This window comes from Lepisma saccharinum, chromosome 2 (assembly GCF_977018435.1).
Source record: "Lepisma saccharinum chromosome 2, izLepSacc3.1, whole genome shotgun sequence".
In the NCBI taxonomy this organism is placed as follows: domain Eukaryota; kingdom Metazoa; phylum Arthropoda; class Insecta; order Zygentoma; family Lepismatidae; genus Lepisma; species Lepisma saccharinum.
The window spans coordinates 213513319-213534839 of NC_139230.1; the positions used below are offsets into that span (position 1 = coordinate 213513319).

The following is a 21521-nucleotide window of genomic DNA, read 5'->3' on the forward strand; positions in this document are numbered from 1 at the left end:
GCAGATACTTTCCAAGAATTTTACCTTGCGCAATTATGACTTTTCGTATTATGTAGTACACCATTTTACCTAGGAACACATCTGCAAAGTTCTGTACCTCTTTATATAAAGTTAGCCTTTCACAATTGATACTGAGTAGAGGAAATGGCTAACAGTAATACAGTGTTTATTATTTATTATTATCAACTACCCTTCACTCTATTCATCAATAAAGTTAATTAACTTCCTTCCACATTGCACAATAACACATTACTTAGTAAAAAAAATTGAGATTACCTTTTCACCAGTAGTAGCAAAAGGTGCATTGAACCACTGCTCAAAAGTGTTGCAGGACTTGAAAATTGATGGTAGTAGAAAATTGAGCAATGCCCACAACTCGGGTAGTTTATTCTGAAGAGGAGTTCCCGTCAGTAGTAACCTATGAGAAGCTAGATAGTGTGTATTCAGGACTTGCGTAAGTTTGCAATGATGATTCTTCATTCGGTGGCCTTCATCTATTATCATGTATTTCCATCGCAACTGGAAATATTAAGAGACACAAACATTACATTCTGCTGTGATTGAACATTTAAATAAATGTCAGTTTTCCTACACAGGTAAACAAGAAAATGAATAGGTAAATAAATTCTATATAAATCATAAAATGAACGAACACCACTTTACTATTGCTAATAACTTTACAATGGGTATGGTAAATACAGTTTAAAATATTTACAGTGGACCCTTGATATTACTTTTTTCAGGTGACTGGAGCTAAACAACTTATGAGGGGATGTCTAATTATGAATTATACACAAGTTACAGAGCATTGGATTGATACAATTACTCGAAATTTTACTGTATACTAGTATATCTATTTTGGCTGATAGTGATAAGATTACTTATCAATAGGCCCATCCCTAATGTAGGAGACTTTTTAATTCGAACTTCAAGTGGGCATGAAAAAGTTCAAATTAACAAAAACATGTATCATTAAGTTCTGCACAGTGGCCGTCTGGTGTAAGGCATCGTGTTTTGGGCTCCAGCTACGGGACGCATGCAGGCTCGAGTCTCCTGGGGAAAGCGTAATAACTTTTCTCCTGAAATTTTGACTTGTGTGAGGGACCAGTGTCCACCCACCATTGTAAGGAAATTTGGGAGCTACAAATGAGTAGAGTAACTCATCCATTAAAACCTACCTCAGGTGAGTGAGAGAGTATAACCAGGTGGGAGTGAAGCTGGCAGTCAGTAGGTAGGGCCGGGCACCATGGGTTATTATTAAAGGCACATATTTTTGGTAAATAAAAAAGCCAAATTTCGGTACAAAAACAGAGTCGATTTCGGGTTCATAAGCGGTAAATAATATAACATATTGGTGTTATAGCGGTGAATAATCACATCAAAAGTGCTATATAAAATGACATTTTGGTTTTAAAATTGTGAATATAATTCAAAATTTGATTCAAAAATTGCACTTATTATACAAAGTAAACTTATCCCTTCTAATAGAACATGTATGTAGTTACCAGAGTATTTAGTTTATTTCTGTGTAAATGGGTCAAGTTTTGCTTCTCAAATATTTACAGCAGAATAAATCAATTTTCCATGAATTGCATAACTCACAGGATACTCCAGACTTCAGAAAGTGTCGCGTCGGTATATAAACAGTAAATATCGTGTTTAAGAGTTTTTCGCATTTTGCAGTTCATTTCGCATCATTTCGTGACAAAACAGGGTAGGATAATGCACCTCACACCTTTCAGAAACATGAAAAATTAACATTATAGCATGTTTTTTTCATTTTTCGTGTTTTTGTCAAAATCGAAATTTGCATGCCTCTAGTTATTATTATTATGTATCATTGAAGATGATTTCAAGGGGAATAAACTTTGTTTTGAATTCAGTAATTTGAATTATCCAAGTTCAAATTAAAAAGAGTCCACTGTAATATAAGTTTACACTAAACTGCTTTTTTATATGCCATATACAGTTCAATGTAATTGTAACTTTTTACTACAATCTAAACAACCTTTATAAAACACAAACATGCCTCAGTGTTGTATTGATGCACACAGTGATGAGAGGTTGAGTAAGTCAAAGGGTAACTCATGCAGGGACAATGACATGAAAAAAATTCTACCTGAGATAACAGCCTGGGAATCAAACCTGGACTCCCATATGGCAGTTAACATACCTAATTGAATGAACTAATGTAATTTACTCTAAAAAGTTCGCATTTCATTTTTCTGTGCAGTTTTTGTTCGCGACCGATTTCACCACCTGTCTGGTTGTTTCATCACGCATGAACTGTCTGAATGAAATCGATAGTGAACAAAAACTGCGCAAAAAAATGAAACTTGAACTTTTTAGAGTAAATTACCTATCTCGGCATAACCGCCAAACAGATATATTTAGATACAATGTGAACTAATATAGCAAAATGTACTAAATATGATAATTGAAATATGTTCTGTCCACAAAGGTGTTACACAATTCAAGGTGTAATTCAGGCAAAACATAAATTCTAACTTACCTTTGCTAAAACAGCTTTGTCTTTGATGATATACTCGTAAGTTGTGAGAAGGACATTAAAATTGGTTGCTCTCATCTGACTCTGTATTTGTCTTCTCATTGCTGGTGAGCCTTTGTATGCAACAACGATTACTGAAGGAGCCCATTTCTCAAACTCCAATACCCAATTTGACAAAGTCCTGTGAATGACAAATTAATGTTATATGAAGATGCTGAGTAGGACATTAAATTATTCCCAAACAAAGTTTTAAATGATAATGAATTAAAGGAATCATTGTACACTCCTGATCAGATAAAATGACACATACTTCAACTGTGTTCAACCCTATAACAAGTGCCATTTTATATGAAGAGAGAGTAGATTATACAGTGCATAAAAGAACAAATTTGTTATCCTTATATTTGATAAGAGTTAACCAGTTTTCCTTCCCTTCAACGAAGAATTTAATTATTATTATTATTATTTTCTAAAGGAGAAAAACAATTTACTTTCAACCCACTTAAGCTATAATGCCCACTTCCTGTATTTGGTGGCCCCTTCTTTCACAACGCAGGTCACAGGTTATGTTCCAAAAATGAAGTAATACTGTACATTGACAGTCTGTCCTGGAGGCATGGTGAGAATCACCAGACCTTTCACATTAATTGGGTTCTGACTACACAACTTTAGACCACCAGCTCTATTCCTCTCGTCACTGTGAATGCGCCTAGTGTTGGAAGGATTAATTCATTTACTGGGAGGTAGCTTAGGTATCAAACTAACGTGTGGTATACGTGAGAAGCACCAGTTCCATTTCATGGTGTATATACAGCAGTGTTGCCACTATTAAATCTTCAACCCACGTATATTTAAACTGCACAGCTATTCACTCAAACCATTTTGTAGTGAATGCTTCTCTATTACCCCTTTCCAATCATACCCCCAGTGAGAGAATGATACACATAAAACGTGGGTGAAAACATGGCCCCTAGTCTTAACAAGACACTTGGTAATATTCCCTCTTGCCTCCAGATCCACCTAATCCTATCTTTCTGACAATACCATCTGCCAACTCACTATACAAAAAATGTGTAAAGACAAATAAAAATACTTACGATAACGGCACTATAATTAGGTAAGGACCATTCACCTTCTTCTTCTCCATGAGGTAGGCTATTAAACCAATTGTCTGAATAGTCTTTCCAAGACCCATTTCGTCAGCTAGTATCCCATTGAGATTATTGTTGAATAGTGATACTAACCACTCCAGACCCTATAAAACAGGCAAACATCAGTGATTTTTAAAATAGCTTTCTGCAGAGTATAAATACTAAAATACATAGGATACACAATTTGTATGTAAAGTTTTCATAAAACATAATTATACAATGTCCACAGATAGCTCATGTTCTTTCCATTTCCTTGTGATTGAACCACTAATATCTGTTACAGCATAAGAACCACATGCTTTAACCTTTTGAGTCCCAAGGCCATTTTTACATGTAACCCCCTTTGTCCTGAGCCGATTTTGAGCAAAATGCAGAGTTTCAATTAAATGAGTGTAGATCGGAGGCTAATTGCCCTAGAGAGATGAGTGATATACCGTTGTATGCGGAATGAACCAGAGATTCAGACTATATAAAATTTATGCAAATTCGGCGTATATGTGGCAGGGGGGAGGGGCTAACTCTCAAAATTCTAAAATATCGGGAAAAAAAGCCCCCCCCCCCCCCAAAGGAAAAATGTACATGACAGTGTCGACATGCACATGGAAATGATCCCAGACATGTAAGGAACACAAAAATATTTGCATTACCATCATATGACCAATGTAACGTGAGTTGTACCCCCGAAAGGAATGGTCGGCACGCCACTGATTCAAACTTCAAAAATGCAGCGGTACCATGAAATGACTTTAGCTCAGAGACTATTTGCCCTGGAGATATGAACGATATACCGTTGTATGCAGAATGAATCACAGATTCAGACTAAATATAATTTATGCACATTTGGCATACATATGGAGGGGGAAAGGGGGGAAATAGCCTATTTGCATCATTGTCATATGACCAATGTAACGCGAGTTGTACCCCTGAAACGAAAGGCTTGTACGCCACTGTCTCAAGCTTCGGAATTGAGCGAAATGCAGAGTTACATTGAAATGACTATAGCTCAGAAACTAAATGCCCTAGAGATATGAAAGATATACCATTGTACGCAGAATGAATCACAGATTCAGACGATATATAATTTATGCACATTTGGCGTACATATGGAGGGGGAGCTCTTCTTCATCCCACTCGGAGTCTGTATCCATATCCTCCAGCTCATCTCGGATTTCATCAGAACGGAGATCACCGGGGTCAGCCATGGTCGACTATAAGCCTTTTGGGGACACAGCAGGCACAAATGACACTAGCACACTTTTCACACCACAAGAAAAACACATAGATGACAAAAAAGTCCTTGGAAGTCTGTCACTTCACTCAAAAAATATCGTCGCACTTGGGCACAAACAACACACACCTACGCACAACTTTCACGGACGAAAAGCTAGAATGCAGTGAAAAATGAGCACCGATTCTTGCAGCTGCTTGAAATTCTATTTTTAGACAATGCAGGGTAACCTGTGCTGCAACTTGTGGAACACTTGTGCTCAAAAACAAAGGCTTCCTTCAGCGCGCCTCGAAATTCCATTCTCACAACGCAGATTCAACAATCCGTCTTCCCCCTCCCCCCAACCCCTGCTTGCGCCTGCACGGAAAACTTTCATTTTGACATTGGATACTGATAAACAAGCTTCCTTCGAATGCAGTTACCAGGCAGGAGTGAAAAGCACTGCTTTAGAACAACAAAGCCGGTCTTCCTTTGTCGGCAAAAATTTTCCCTTGAAAAGAGATGCAAAAAAGAAGTCACTTCTCCCCTCGATTTTCATAAAGAAAAAAAAGTGCAAGAAACATTTCTGTTAAATACATGTGTTAGGAATAATATAAAAAAAATCAAAATTCTAGCCAAAAATTGAAAAGTTATAAAGTAAAAACTACGACCTTGACACAGCGTCTCGATCGAGATGCTTGGGACTGCGAGGGTTACATTTGGGTATCTCGACCAAGATGCTTGGGACCCAAAAGGTAAACAAAAAGATTTAAAATATGTGCAAGAAAAATTTGAGTGCACTGCAAACAATTACAGAATAGGATAACAATACTGTTTTCTGGAAAGGAATAAAAATCTGTCCAATGTTCAATCTCCACCCAATCTCCACCATATTGGCCAGGGATAAAAAATTGATGCCTTGCATTTATTATTTTTCTCTTCAGTCAAATTTTATTCCTTAACCTTTTAAAATGAAAAACACACGAAGGAGAAAAGTAGTAACAAAAAAATTTTAACCTTAATTTGATATTCTTTCAACTTTCCATTCACCATTATTGTTGCTTGCTCAGTAACTTCTTCACGAATTGTATGGGCAATGCTGTAAGAAAAAAAATATATATATATTATACATATTTTGCACTACACAAGAAAATTATTACAAAACAGAGTTTTAGTACAGAATTATAGTCTTAAACATAAAATCAGTGGAAGTAATCAATCCTAATCCAAACCCAACTTGGCAGTTTCACAACAAACAAAGAGAAAGAAACAGCACCTCTTCCAGAGAAATCCATGGCTATTGTCCATATTCCACATAAACAATGACATAAAAAGGAATACAGATGATAATACAGCACATGAACATTGGAAACGTTGCTACCGTTACCAGCTAATAAGCCTGTCAGACAACCTAGCCAACTGGAAATTTCTTTTGGAAACAAATAGATGGCAACACAATGTTATAGATTATCATCATACAGAAAATATGAGACTGAAAAGGACAAAAACCACTTACAAGTCACAAGAACTAAATGCAACAGTTGGCACTGAGCGCAAGTCCATTTCATAACTCACATTCAATAAAATTCTCTCATAAGTTTTCAAATTCATGGAATCATTTGCAACCTTTCTGGTGAGAACATCATGAAATATGACAACAAATTGCAATGAAGAAAAAACTAAACTAAATAAATCCTCAGCATACAAGGAAAATACATATATGAGGGAATATACATTGAGGAAAGAAGTAAATATCTATCCTAAGCACATAAACTCAGCTTAAGACCCTAGGTAAAACTCAGATCAGCCATATTTTACAATTACATACTTTTATGGGACATAAAAATAATAAACAAGAAGAAATTAACATAAAAAAAAGGAAAGTGGCATAACAAAGAGCAACTCAGTCAGTCTTTAGACTAAAATATGAGAATTCATAGAATTCAAACCTTTGGAGACTAACAGGGAAGCTTCCTTCAGGACCAATGCAATACTAAACCAACAACACACACAGACTGACTGGCAATAACAAGGGCAAACCACACACAATTATCAAATGCAAGCTAATAAAACCACAGTTTCCAATCATCAATAGTGTAGAATTTCCACTACACCACAAAACACATTCCTTCATTTCCAATTACATGCAATTACATCAACAAATTTTTCTCAGATATAAAGATTCATATGTAACCACTTTGGTTACAGAATATGTTAACATTGTAAAATATAAATTAAATGGAGTTACAGATGGAAAAACAATGCAATACTAAACTGACACCACAAAAGATTAATTAACCAACTCAATAACAGGCACACACAACCTACTAAAACCTAAATTTTTCATCAATCTCTACAGTGTATGCACCAAACCACGCATCACATTCAATAACCTGAAGATACATATCATGCTTCTATCTCTCTCTCTCTCTCACACACACAGACAGACATAACCTTTTTCACTTATGATGGAGAAGACACAGAGTATTATTTAATACAGTCACGGAAAACTACACAAAATTAGTTTACGACACAGCAAGAATATACATTGAAGAAAGAAGCCACACATGAAGCAGAGGTGGAGCAGCACAAAACAAATCTCAGATTAAGACACTGAAAAATCTGGAATAGTCATACATGACTAGGAATACAAGTTCAAAGTTTTATATAACAATCACAAAATGGAATGACAACAATTTAACTGAAACATCAAATCAATATTGAAATGGCAATAATGCTGAACAATTTATTCAACCCAACTAAAAGTCAAACCACTGAAGGTTTGTTAATGTTAAAATATTAATTGATACAATATAAAGTGTGAATGTACGTGCAGTGACATGCTCTAAACATGTTTGTCATGCATTAAAAATTGCAAAATAACATGAATTTGGCATTGAATGTAAATTGTAACCTTTTACATAAATTTCAACACATTTGCTTTAAAAAAAATGCGAAAACCCAACATTCGTGAATTTTAGGATTAAAAAATAAATGTATTGTATTTATGTGTTTTTTTTTACTTTTCTCCAAAATTTTATCCCCCAAAGAACTATGATGTGTGTTTTGCATGGAATAATGGATGATATTCAGTGAACAACTTCCCCCACAATTCATTGCGCGAAAACATGCCCACCGCCATGATTCCGCCAAACGTTTCGGAGCATGTTGAAAACACGTTTGATAAGCATTGTGCTCACAGCTTTTGTGGCAGTGATACAAATATAACAATTACATGCTAAACGTAGTCTTAGTCTTCCACATTTTGCTAAGACTCGTAACAATGACCAGAGTACTTAAAAAGATGCTAATTGCCACAAAACAACATTGTAAAAAGCTATGTAACATACAAAAAAGTACAGGACTACGGAGCCTGTTTCTCATGGAATTAATCGGGCAGTGGCTAATGCTATCCCCTTGTAATCGAAGGATCCAAAATTTGATTCCCGGTGGAGAGAATTTAAAAAAGAAATTAAATATATATTTTTTCATTGAATTAAAAATAAACTTTGTCTCATGAAAAATATAATTTATAGAAATGTTCCGAATTACAAAATTGTGTACTATATTATTTGAGGCTGTAACATATCATTGTCACTTTTCATATGTGTATTAAGACAGGCATAGAAGACGCTGAAAAGTGTATACAAATATACGCATACTGCGAATGCATCAGCTGATTGATAAGCAGTATTTAAAATTTTCTGTGAAATCTCGCTTTTGTAATAACACTTATAACAAGCTAGAAAAAATTACACTTTTTGATTTGCCCTCGTATATAGAGATAGATAAAAAATAAAGTTAAAATGTGTATATCAGTGTTGCTTGCAATTATTTAATTCTGTACCAATATTGTGTAGTCAAGTGGATCATGATTTAAGGATGAGGGGTACAGTTTCCTTGGTAAAGCATGAAGAACCAGATGAGGGAGGAGATTAAGTGACCTGCTGCTGAACATAAGCAAGAATTTTTGAGGGATTATGAAAATATTACTTTTTCAAGTAGTCTAAGAAATGTATGGGAGCCAAAACACATTGTTGATGGTATTTTTAGTAAAGTTTATTAATGAACTTAGAGAGTTGCTTGTAACTGTGGCATGAGGAGAAATGCATACCCTAGAATGCAGCTGAAGGGGCTCTGATGAACATCAGAGCAAAAATAAATGTACACCTTATGGGAAACTATACCCCATGCCCTTAATGATAGCAGTTATTTAAATATCCCTTCAGGGTTTCCAGATGGAAAAGTATGAAATATAAGTATTACATGTCAGAAAGTAGGCTCAGTTGCACAAATGTGAAAAGAAACCCAAAGTTTATTTTTCAATACCCCACATATATGCACAAGACAGAGAGACGGCAAGAGAAAATTGGGTTCATGCTTTACTGTGGCCAATAGAGTTCAAATCTGCTACAGCTCTTCAGTACTCTTTTAGAATGCAGTATGGGCAAGAACCTTATGCACACAAATGTATGTCTTTCTGAGACTACAAACTGAGTGTGTTGTAGCTATGATAACATTGAACATGTTTCAGGTAACATGGAATGAGGATGAATATAATAGTATCATTTGGACATTTGATGCCACCAATTGAAATTTATTGAAACAATTATAATGAGACAATTCCCATATTTACACGTGTATAATGCACACCTTGGTTTTTGATGGGAAAAGTGACAAAAAATTTGATCTTGTGTATAATTCGCAGTATAATCCAGGTTCAAGAAATGGCTTTCTTAGTTGTAGGTTGTAAAGCTGTTGCTATGCCAATCAACAGCTAGTGACATCATAGCTATTCAATGAGTCACCTGTTGCTCTGTGAACCAAGAGGAGAATATCCTCTTGTGTAAACAGTAAGTTACCAACCCAAGCCACCTCCCCCCTCTCCCTCCACTATGATTAGCATCCCAAAGCTTTCACTCTTTAACCACCTTATTTAATCTGTAATAGTAGAAAGGGAGATCAAAATTATGTTATGGATTTGCAATGCTCAGGAAGTTATTTTCTGTTTGAGTTGTTGTTTTAAGTCCACTTTATGCACAGTAAGGCTAATCGGGACTGGACCTACAGTTTAAAGTGGAATCCGAACCACTATGTGCCTCCACCGGAAGTTATTTTCTGTTATTTCTCGCCCAACAAATACCGCTGATACACATCCCATGTGATAGGAGGTGATTGCTCGAATTCTGCCAGAACAACATATAACCAACCAAAGGTTGGGTATACATCCCCAATACATACAGGCAGCACTCCACTCCAACCAAAGTACAAGGCCAATTCAATTCAGGTAAAATTAATAGGAATAGACATTCCCAGATATGTTAAGATTAACAGGAATTAGGCCTAATTAGTAAAAGTATGATAAAACATCAAAATATTAAGTAAATAATAAGCCCCAGACCAAAATTCATTGGTTATCAAAAGGACAACCTTTTGTGGACAAGCAGAATTCAGAGAGCACATGTGCTTTTCATGCAAATTTTTTATTAATACAGATATTTTCAGGATAACACTTGTGCAAGCACAAATTAACTTGCTTTCCCTGAAAATAAATCCAAACCACAATTATTAGTACAAATAAACCACAAAAACATCAAAAAATCGATGTTTTTGACAAAAGACAATCGGTCTCACAGCACCAGAGCCACCTAGTGAGTGCCAGTGGAACTAGCCCCGACTAGACTGCCATCTATTGGATTTCTTTAGGTACTAGATAAAGGCAAGTAACCCAAGGTGCTGTGGACCAATCAGATGGCCTCATGGGCGTGGCTACCAGACAATACAACTGAGATAGCTTTTAACATGTGAGGAAGCCATCTTGATTTCACTTTTTGTAAAGAGCTGGTACAGTTCACATCGCTCCAAGTTTTGGGCCAGAGTAGGCCAGTGGAGAAAGGACAATGGAGTAGCCATTGTGTTTAAAACATGTGAAAGAGCTACTAAGTGCTTGGAAATAGTCCAGTAGTGTATAATATGGACAAATTACAGCACTTAAAGTGCCTTAAAGTGCATGGAACCAATATCCATGAAAATTCGGAAATTTCCAATACCACATGGTGAGGACAATGAGCCTTCAGGAAACCATGATGCTTTGTATCCAAAGACATCCATGACTATTCGGCCCATCCTTTGTCATACAGCTCCCTGAAACAGTTCATGTGCAAGCCAATACCCATATGTATTAAGATACCGCCATATTTTTAGTGCAAAATCACAGAAATCCCCCCATTTATAGTTGGAGTGATAAGTGTTTGTCGCAAGGCCCATGTGTGATGTGATGTAGGCAGAATATGTAAGTACCATGTTTTTATTACCCATTTGTTGGTTCTAAGTGTAAAAACAAAACTATAAGTTTGTGCAGTGCTTGTATATGGTTAAAAGTGATAATTTCCTGAATATTAAATGTGTCTTTCCAACAACTTGATTTATCAATTCATATTTGGGCGGGTAAGTCCGGGAAGCGTACTTCTCGCTCCGGAATAACTAGGCTGAAAGTCCCTATGATAAACCAGCAATCATTCCTCGGAATGGATGTTGGTCTACTGGGGACATCCTCCATGTTAATGGTCACTGGAGGACAGCGTAGAGCTGCATGGGGATGGGTGCATCCAGGTTGCACAGCAGAGTAGTTTCATAGGTTCAATCAAGCCCAGAGTGGGTGAGTAGGTTAGGTTAACCTATCCTATCGTTCGGCAACGTAACCTGGAGGCACGTATCCCTGGACCAGCCGCGTAGACGAAGCCATTCGACTCCCGAATATATCGTCTGTCTTTTGTCTCTCTCTCGCAAACGCGGATTGCAAGATTATGAGACTCAATACCGGCACTCCCCAAATATGAATACCAGATCAAGGTCGCTGGAACGGCCAGCAGGTCGTGGGTTCCCACCCAACAGTAGTGCAAGTACCAGTAGTAACCCCCAACTTGCCCTCATTGTAGCAATGCTCCAAGAGCAATCGAAAGTCTCTGAAAGTGTTAATCAGAAACTTGAGGCACAGGGTCAGAAACTTGATGCACAGTCAGAAACTTGATGCGCAGGGTCAGAAACTTGATGCGCAGGGTCAGAAACTTGATACGCAGGGTCAGAAACTGGATGCGCAGGGTCAGAAACTTGATGCGCAGGGTCAGAAACTTGATACGCAGGGTCAGAAACTTGAAGCGCAGGGTCAGAAAATTGATGCTCAGGGTAGGGAATTTGCCAAGGCATCGGCCGAAGTAAATAGGAAACTTGAAGCCGTAAGGACGGAATTCCAGGCCAGACTGGACTCCATCCACAATGCCACCCCGAAGACCTCAGAATTGTTAACCAAGCAAGTAGCGACCAACACCAATAGAATTAACCAAATATAGATCCAATGTAATGACTTAGAGTCAAGGTTAGAAAGGGATTTTACACAAGTGTCAGGCCAGATTTCGCAACTGAGGGAACTCGTTGGCGAAGTGCAAGGCGGTGACAATCAGACCACCACAGCTCAGATTCTAGGGAGGTTAGATGCCCTAGAAAACATATGCAGAGAGCTCACTTGCAGTGACCACATGGTCACGATCGAGAACAGGGTTCTCGAGCAAGTGAGGAAGGAAATGCCGAACTGTCAGGCGGAAGGCCGCAGATCGCATGAATGCATTTCCGAGGGCCAAGTCACTGAGCAGCGCACCTCCTCACAACAAAGGGTTGGTGAGGAGCAGCTGCCAGCAGAACAAGGGTCTGACAATGCAAGCCTGATGAGGATTCTTGCTTGCCTGGAAGGGATGGAGAGACGAATTACTCAGTCCGCCCTTCCGCTGAAGTCAGCTACCAAGCCCGTCTCACCTGCGCGGAATGTGTCTGTCCACCAGGCCTTGTACCAAGCCAAACGACGACCTAAGGGTTACGAAAGCTCTGACCAGAGTAGTGGCTATGTGTCTCCCCCTAACAAGTACCACCCACTTGGTAACTCCCCGGAATCCAATTCCGAAAGCTCGGATGCCGAAGTCTGCAGCCAGAGGAAGAGGAAGAACCGGAGGAGGAACAAGAGCAAACCTAGGGTTAGGTTTGCTGATCTCAAACAGCTCCCAACCTTTAACGGGCAGGGGAACAGGCTGGCCTCAGATTTTGTGCAGGAGTTTGAGAGAGATCTCACTCTCCTGGAGGTAGATTTGGCGGATGCCCTCCAAATAATCTCGTTCTGTCTACGGGACGAGGCAGGGCAGTGGTACGAGAGGAACGAACGAAAGTTCAAGTCCTACTCAGATTTCAAAAGGCAGTTCCTCTCATATTTCCAAGGGGATGGGTGGAGAGCTTCTTCCCTTGCGAAGGCTCTCAACGAAAGGTACAACCCATCCCAGCACAGATCAGTGCACAAATATTTCTGGCGCCAAGTCAAAATGATTAGGCTTGCGTTGCCAGAAATCGCCGACAACCAGGTTTTCACCCACGTTGTGCAACAGCTGCCGCGCAGCTTGAAGGACCAGTTAGTCCTAGCTCCCTTCGTCTCTCTTCAGGAGGTGGCCAACTCCATACTTCGGTATGAGAGTGTGCAAGTGGCACAATATCCTGAGAGGGAAGTTGCAAGGCCAGCACGACCCTATTACGGGAAAACCACGACTCGCATTAACCGGACCTATGTGAGTCGTGGTCAGGGTGAGGCGAGCGGTTCATCCAAAAAGGAGGACGCTCACATGTGCAAATCTGCGAGGGGCTCCCGGCCTAAGGAGTACCCAAACAGAACCAAGGTAGACCGGAGAAAGGGTGGAACATCCCAACGTAAGAGTTCCGCCAGCTCACACGGGTCTTCCGAGCATCTCGCTGAGGTGCATCCAAATGTGCACAACCAGGGAAACTAGGTAGGCAACGTCCTGACGTGGGGAAGGGCGATGCCAAACCTAAACCTGTCCCACAATGTTCAGATTCATGCAAGCACACTCCACTGATAAATCAGTATCAGGCAGTGGGTGATTCAATGTTGTCACGTCTTGCGCAGAGAAAATTCGGGTATCCTGTCCAAAGAGACAGTGATGGTAATTACCACATCGGACTTTGCATATCTGGACAAACCTCAGCGCAGTTGCTCAGTGCTTTGAGAAGGGAAAAGTGTGTTCATGAAAATGTGTTATTAATGGTATCCACAAATGATATGCTCCGAGGGAAGGACACCAACCAGGTGTTCCGGAACCTCCAGGATATCATTTACACCCTAAAGAGGAAAGGTGCTCAGAAGGTCATTGTTCTGACTCCTCCACCAGTTCCCAGGTTAGCCAATGAGAACCGACACAGGTTCTGGGCCATGTATGACTCACTAATTGCAAAAATATTATCCCTTGATGATAATAGCAATGTAAGGGTTCTGGATTCCTCATCGAAATTTGTGCACAAGGGCCAAGAAATGAACATGTCGCTGTTCGAAGAAACCATGGGTTACGGTCAAAACATGAGACCCGACCTGGTTCACTTCAGCCCACGAGGTATGGATACCATACTCAATGCACTCGATGAGGTAAAATGGTTCACCAAACCAGGTCACACACCCAAGGGTAAACAAATGGGATCTCAACAGAGTGAGATGAATGCCATTCTGCCCTACGACCAACCCTCGGGAAACTAGCCAGTGCTGCTCTCGCAGGGGGTGATGGTGGCCAAGGTGTAACAAATCCTCCTAGGTTAGTAAATATAGCATTTTTGAATTTGGATGAATACGACTCAATAGAGAATGAGTTCTGTAGCTCCAGTAACAATTGTGTAGTCCCTATAAATAAGCATAACAATAGGTATGGTACGGTAATACAGGTGACTCTGGTGGATGTACCTACCAAAGCGCTTGTCGATTCTGGAGCTGAGGTATCTATGCTGAGTTCCAAGATGTGGAAACAGATCACGCACAATGCATCCCGGCCCAGACTCATTAAGTGTGACAATATCAAGTTAGTAGATTATTCAGGTGCTAAAAAGCAAAAAATCCTAGGGACTGCTTCAGTAGGTGTCATTGTCGAAGGTACGGAGATTTGCGTAGAGTTCGTGGTCGTAAACGAACTCAGCATAGAATGTATTTTAGGTTTAGACTGGTTATATGGGATTAATGCACAAATAGATTTTTCATCCCACCAATTAATGTTCAGAAAAGGGTCACACTCCACGATCACTAAGTTCTTGCCGATAGGTCCCGATGCAAGTCAAGACGAGGAAGCACAGATCCACAAGCTGGATATATTTCCCCTGGATACCTTCCAGAAGTCTGACATGGCATCCATACCCGAGATACGAGATGTCGCAAACAATGCAACCAGTATCTCCCAAGCTCAAAAGGAACAGTTGTTTGAAACACTGTGTCAAATGAGAACTGTTTTCAGTGACCGCCCAGGCAAGTGCAACATTCACGAGCACAAAATTACCCTCCACAAGTCTGAGTATGTAGCTAGAAAAAACTATCCCATCCCTGTAAAATACAAAGATGGTGTAGCGGAGGAAATCAAACAGCTCATTGAATGGGACATAATTGAGCCCTCAAATTCTGAATATGTATCCCCAGTTTTGGTAGTACAAAAGCCGAATGGATCTCTACGTCTCACGTTAGACCAACGAGAGATCAACAAACTTATCCTGCCTTTAAAATTGAAACCCCTCAACATGGAGGAAATTTTCACACAATTCCAAGGTAAAAAGTACTTTTCAACCTTAGATATATCTTCTGGTTTTTGGCAGATAGGCCTAGAAGAGGAGTCTAGGAGGTACACTGCTTTTACTTTCAATGGCAAGATGTACCAATTTAAGCGATTAATCTTTGGTCACATCAATAGCATGCAGGTGTTCATTGAAGTAATGAATAAACTGCTGAGTGGTACCGAGGAGTTTGCCTTAGCATATGTCGATGACATCACAATCTTCTCTGCCACCTTTGAAGAACATTTAGTCCACATTAGTAAGGTACTTGCCATCTTTCAAAAGGCTAACATGACCCTCAAATTGTCCAAATGTTCATTTGCCAGAGAACAAATTAAGTTCTTAGGGCACATAGTCAATTCTAAACACATATCCATGTGCCCGGAATATGTGGAATCCATATCCAACCTGCAACCCCCTGCTAATATCAAACAATTGCAGAAAATATTAGGTTCTTTCGGGTGGATTCGTAAGTTCATTCCCAGCTATAATGAATACACCCAACCTCTTTACGACCTGCTACGAAAATGATCCAAATGGCAGTGAGACGAGAATGCCCAAAAGGCATTCGAAGCGTTGAAGTCAGTAGTCCAGGAAGACTGCAAATTATTTCACCCCAACTTCTCAGAGAAGTTTTACCTCCAGACCGACGCCTCGGGATCAGGGGTGGGGGGATTCTGCTTCCAATACTGTGAAGGAGAGAAGAGGCCATTGGGATACGTTAGCAGATCTCTGAAGAATTACGAGTTAGGATATACCTCCACAGAACTTGAACTCCTAAGCATCGTATGGTGCATAGAGAAGTTCTCATTTTTATTGCAAGGTCAGACCTTCACCATCCTATGCGACCACAAGAGTCTTTCGTGGCTCAACTCAGCCTATTCATGGAACGTACGCCTCACCCGGTGGTTCCTCAAGCTCCAGAACTACAAGTTTGATGTGGAGTATGTGGCTGGTCGTATGAACTGTCTAGCGGATATGCTATCCCGCATCCCGGAAAGACAGCAAGAGATGGTTAGACGTGTCAACCCAATCCAAGTGTTGCCCCAACCCATAGCTAATCTGTCCGGAGACGATCTCCAGAGGGAACAAGAAAGGGATCCTAGGTCCAAAGCAATCATAGATTACCTGCAAGGGGGGGAACAGGATAACAATCCTAGGTGCAGAAATTGGAGCAAGCAATACCAAATGGTCAATGACCTGCTAGTGGTCAAAGACTTTCACTTTGTCGATAAGTTCAGAATATACATTCCCGAATCTTTAGTTTCACGGGTGCTCACAGCATATCACAATGATGATGGGCACCCAGGAGTAGACAAAACACACAATAAGGTGTTCCGTAGTTTTTTCTGGCCAGGTATGAGGCGAGGAGTCAAGGCTTGGGTGACTGACTGTGTTCGATGCCAGCAGGTGAAACCGAACCTTCATCCCCCTCGGCAAGTCTTGCAGGCCCATTATGTCAAAAAGTTAGGAGCAACTCTGTTCTGCGACCTTGTAGGCCCACTCCCAACCAGTAAGCGCCAAGAGAAGTACATTTTCACCATTCTGGAGGGATGTTCAAGATACATAATGGCATACCCGCTCAGAAATTCCACCACTCCCTTAATATTGAGGAAACTCATAGATATATATTTTGTACATTTTTCACTTCCTCAAAGAATTGTAGTGGACAATGGTCCCCAGTTTAGGGCCAAGCAATTCACTCAAACCCTTGAAAATATGGGAATTCAGGTTCTGTTTATACCATCGTATCTCCCATCTGCCAATCTAGTTGAGAGGACGCACCTCGAGATGGGAAAGCTCTTAAAGCTCATGTGCAATGAAAACCATAAAACATGGTCAGATAAATTACCAGCAGTGGTTAGCATTATCAATCACTCGATCAATGACACCACTGGGTACGCACCAGCAGAGCTTAGGCTACATGTTTCACTCAGGAACCCCGTTATGGAACACTTCCATATTCCTACAGGTGAACAAACCGAATGGGATCAGCAATTGTTCATGGCTGTATCCCGGACGGCCGAAAGGCGAAACAAAGCCAACAGTAAGGTAAATAAGTCACAGCAAAACAGAACTGTGATCAAAGTGTATGACTTAGTTTTTCTTAAATTCCATCTCCAAAGCAAAGCTCTAGAGGGACAGACCCACAAATTGTTCCACACCTTCTTCGGTCCATTAGTTTGTAGTGATCAGGTGACGGATAACATATTTAATCTTGTTCATTGTGTTAGCGGTAAGAGCCTACCCAACCAACATGTCAATAACATGAAGTTGTGGAGGTGTAGCTATAAGGTGTATAGTCATTACATTGAGAAGCTCAGACTACTACATCCGGTGTTAGCATCGAGAGTACCTCAAAGAAGTTAATTCAAGCCAAGGGGCCTCTGAATTCAACGAGGACTCAACCTCAATCCCGACGGGGTGCAGCCGTTTCCCTACGACTTGCTTTGTCTGTTGGTAAGATGAGTAACTGCGCACAAATGGCTCCACCCTCGTACCCTTGTGATACTTCCCCATGGAAACCGTAGATGTCTGCTCGTCAGCTCTACGTTTCTTCCTAAACCCGATATCAGTAGGACCTAGGAGAGAAGTACGCGACGGTACGGCTCCTGCGCTATAGTATTAGTCGCATAAGAGGTATTGGTATCCCTCTAGCGCATCCAGGGTAAGACGCACGGATAGGAGTGTACAACAGGTACAAGATGAGGAGAAAAAGCTACACATTTTTTGAACACTAGTATTAATATATGTTAAAGGTCAGAGGTTTTGTGGATGAGGTTCTGTCTGGTCTGTGACATTCACCCATTTGTACATAGGGTAGAAAATTTTTTGTCAAGATCATGTAAGGGATTATTTTATCATTGTATGCAAAAGTCAATTTCATTGTTGTATACAAAAGCCTATTTCATTGTTGAGTGTAAGAGCCTACTTCATTGTTGAGTATAAAAGTCAATTTCATTGTTGTATACAAAAGATTATTTCATTGTTGTGTACAAAAGTATTATTCCATTGTTGTATACAAAAGCCTATTTCATTGTTGTATACAAAAGTATTATTTCAGTATTATATGCCAAGGCAATTTCATTGTGGTATAGAGGGTAATTTCATTATTGTCTACCAAGACCATTTCTCTGTTGGACACAAAAGTATTATTTCAGTATTATATGCCAAGGCAATTTCATTGTGGTATAGAGGGTAATTTCATTATTGTCTACCAAGACCATTTCTCTGTTGGACACAAAAGTGAGTCCAACCGTCATATAGAAATTTATTTCCCTATGAGTACAAATCTATGCTAGATCACTCACTACCAATCAAGCAAAATATTGTTTAGCAATCATTGGGTATGTGCACTACCGATGGGTTAGGTTCGACCAAACCAGGGTTAGCGGTAATAGAAATATGCAAGCACCCCCAAACATATAGGGTTGTTTATGAGGAACAACCCAAAACCAACAAGGGTAAGGTCAAAGCCTGCGTGTGAAGTGGGGCCAGTGAGTACATCACTCCAACTCCCCCTCAGTGTCACCACAAAACCCCGGAGCAAACACACAAAAGTGCATGGTGTCATAGGCAGCAGCAGACCCCCAAGCATATTATACCAGGAACTAGAGACAATCTTTTCAGCGTTCCAGCAATATGGGGAAGCAGGGAGTGTGTCAGGGGTTCGTAATCGAACACTGACATCCAGAAACGAACCACCATGACAATCCGACAGACTTCACACAAGGAATGCATTCCACAGATTGTACACAATCCCAATGGACAGCCAGGTCGAAGCATTGCTCGGCCAAGCGAGCAACAAAAACTTTTGATGGCAACGCAAAGTGCACAAAGCCAGGCAACAGGGATCTCCACCTAAGGAGATATTGAAGAACAATTGTGAAGTGATCAAAGGTGGACAACATACCAATGTGTATGGTGAACATTTTTTGAAGGTACTGCACCCTCAAGTGAATGAGGGGCAGAGACATTAGATACGTACCTAAAAACTACTAAGCAATTCAGTTCGAATACAAAAACTGTATTCAGTGCGACAAAAAGCAGACATAACATGGATAACTAAAATCATTTATTGAAAACTTTTAAGTGTGTGTTATATTAACCATGTATATACCGTCTAGAAAATCGTTCGATATATCGAACAGAACAATATCTCAAACATATATCCAAGTGACGGGCAAGAATAATTGCAAATTTATTTTTCTTTCATGTATATGTTCTTTTCGGACCAGCGTGGTCATAACGATTCAGTGTGTATATAAATATTTTTGTGTATGTATTTGGGTATAGTGTAGTAAAGGGTAAAGAAAAATGATCCGCTTCACGTATCCTTTTTCTTTTCCCGAGGGCCCGGGATATGTATAACCAACCAAAGGTTGGGTATACATCCCCAATACATACAGGCAGCACTCCACTCCAACCAAAGTACAAGGCCAATTCAATTCAGGTAAAATTAATAGGAATAGACATTCCCAGATATGTTAAGATTAACAGGAATTAGGCCTAATTAGTAAAAGTATGATAAAACATCAAAATATTAAGTAAATAATAAGCCCCAGACCAAAATTCATTGGTTATCAAAAGGACAACCTTTGTGGACAAGCAGAATTCAGAGAGCACATGTGCTTTTCATGCAAATTTTTTATTAATACAGATATTTTCAGGATAACACTTGTGCAAGCACAAATTAACTTGCTTTCCCTGAAAATAAATCCAAACCACAATTATTAGTACAAATAAACCACAAAAACATCAAAAAATCGATGTTTTTGACAAAAGACAATCGGTCTCACAGCACCAGAGCCACCTAGTGAGTGCCAGTGGAACTAGCCCCGACTAGACTGCCATCTATTGGATTTCTTTAGGTACTAGATAAAGGCAAGTAACCCAAGGTGCTGTGGACCAATCAGATGGCCTCATGGGCGTGGCTACCAGACAATACAACTGAGATAGCTTTTAACATGTGAGGAAGCCATCTTGATTTCACTTTTTGTAAAGAGCTGGTACAGTTCACATCGCTCCAAGTTTTGGGCCAGAGTAGGCCAGTGGAGAAAGGACAATGGAGTAGCCATTGTGTTTAAAACATGTGAAAGAGCTACTAAGTGCTTGGAAATAGTCCAGTAGTGTATAATATGGACAAATTACAGCACTTAAAGTGCCTTAAAGTGCATGGAATCAATATCCATGAAAATTCGGAAATTTCCAATACCACATGGTGAGGACAATGAGCCTTCAGGAAACCATGATGCTTTGTATCCAAAGACATCCATGACTATTCGGCCCATCCTTTGTCATACAGCTCCCAGAAACAGTTCATGTGCAAGCCAATACCCATATGTATTAAGATACTGCCATATTTTTAGTGCAAAATCACAGAAATCCCCCCATTTATAGTTGGAGTGATAAGTGTTTGTCGCAAGGCCCATGTGTGATGTGATGTAGGCAGAATATGTAAGTACCATGTTTTTATTACCCATTTGTTGGTTCTAAGTGTAAAAACAAAACTATAAGTTTGTGCAGTGCTTGTATATGGTTAAAAGTGATAATTTCCTGAATATTAAATGTGTCTTTCCAACAACTTGATTTATCAATTCATATTTGGGCGGGTAAGTCCGGGAAGCGTACTTCTCGCTCCGGAATAACTAGGCTGAAAGTCCCTATGATAAACCAGCAATCATTCCTCGGAATGGATGTTGGTCTACTGGGGACATCCTCCATGTTAATGGTCACTGGAGGACAGCGTAGAGCTGCACGGGGATGGGTGCGTCCAGGTTGCACAGCAGAGTAGTTTCATAGGTTCAATCAAGCCCAGAGTGGGTGAGTAGGTTAGGTTAACCTATCCTATCGTTCGGCAACGTAACCTGGAGGCACGTATCCCTGGACCAGCCGCGTAGACGAAGCCATTCGACTCCCGAATATATCGTCTGTCTTTTGTCTCTCTCGCAAACGCGGATCGCAAACACTGCTTTTCTTGTGTTGCAGAACATTACATTACAAAGTGAAAAATCCTGTAAAA

General features: G+C 39.9%; 1 protein-coding gene across 7 annotated transcripts in view; it reads right to left on the minus strand.

The window, feature by feature from the left end:
- The window catches only part of LOC145984304 (SWI/SNF-related matrix-associated actin-dependent regulator of chromatin subfamily A member 4-like), a 119536-nt gene that overhangs the window by 45419 nt on the left and 52596 nt on the right, over positions 1-21521 (minus strand). For all 7 annotated transcript variants that reach the window (XM_083117959.1, XM_083117956.1, XM_083117960.1 and 4 more), the window contains exons 13-16: positions 5885-5966; positions 3607-3764; positions 2513-2690; positions 277-519 (exon numbers count right to left, since the gene is read on the minus strand). In XM_083117959.1, the coding sequence (XP_082974085.1) occupies positions 277-519; positions 2513-2690; positions 3607-3764; positions 5885-5966 (661 nt within the window). The remainder of the gene's footprint in view (positions 1-276; positions 520-2512; positions 2691-3606; positions 3765-5884; positions 5967-21521) is intronic.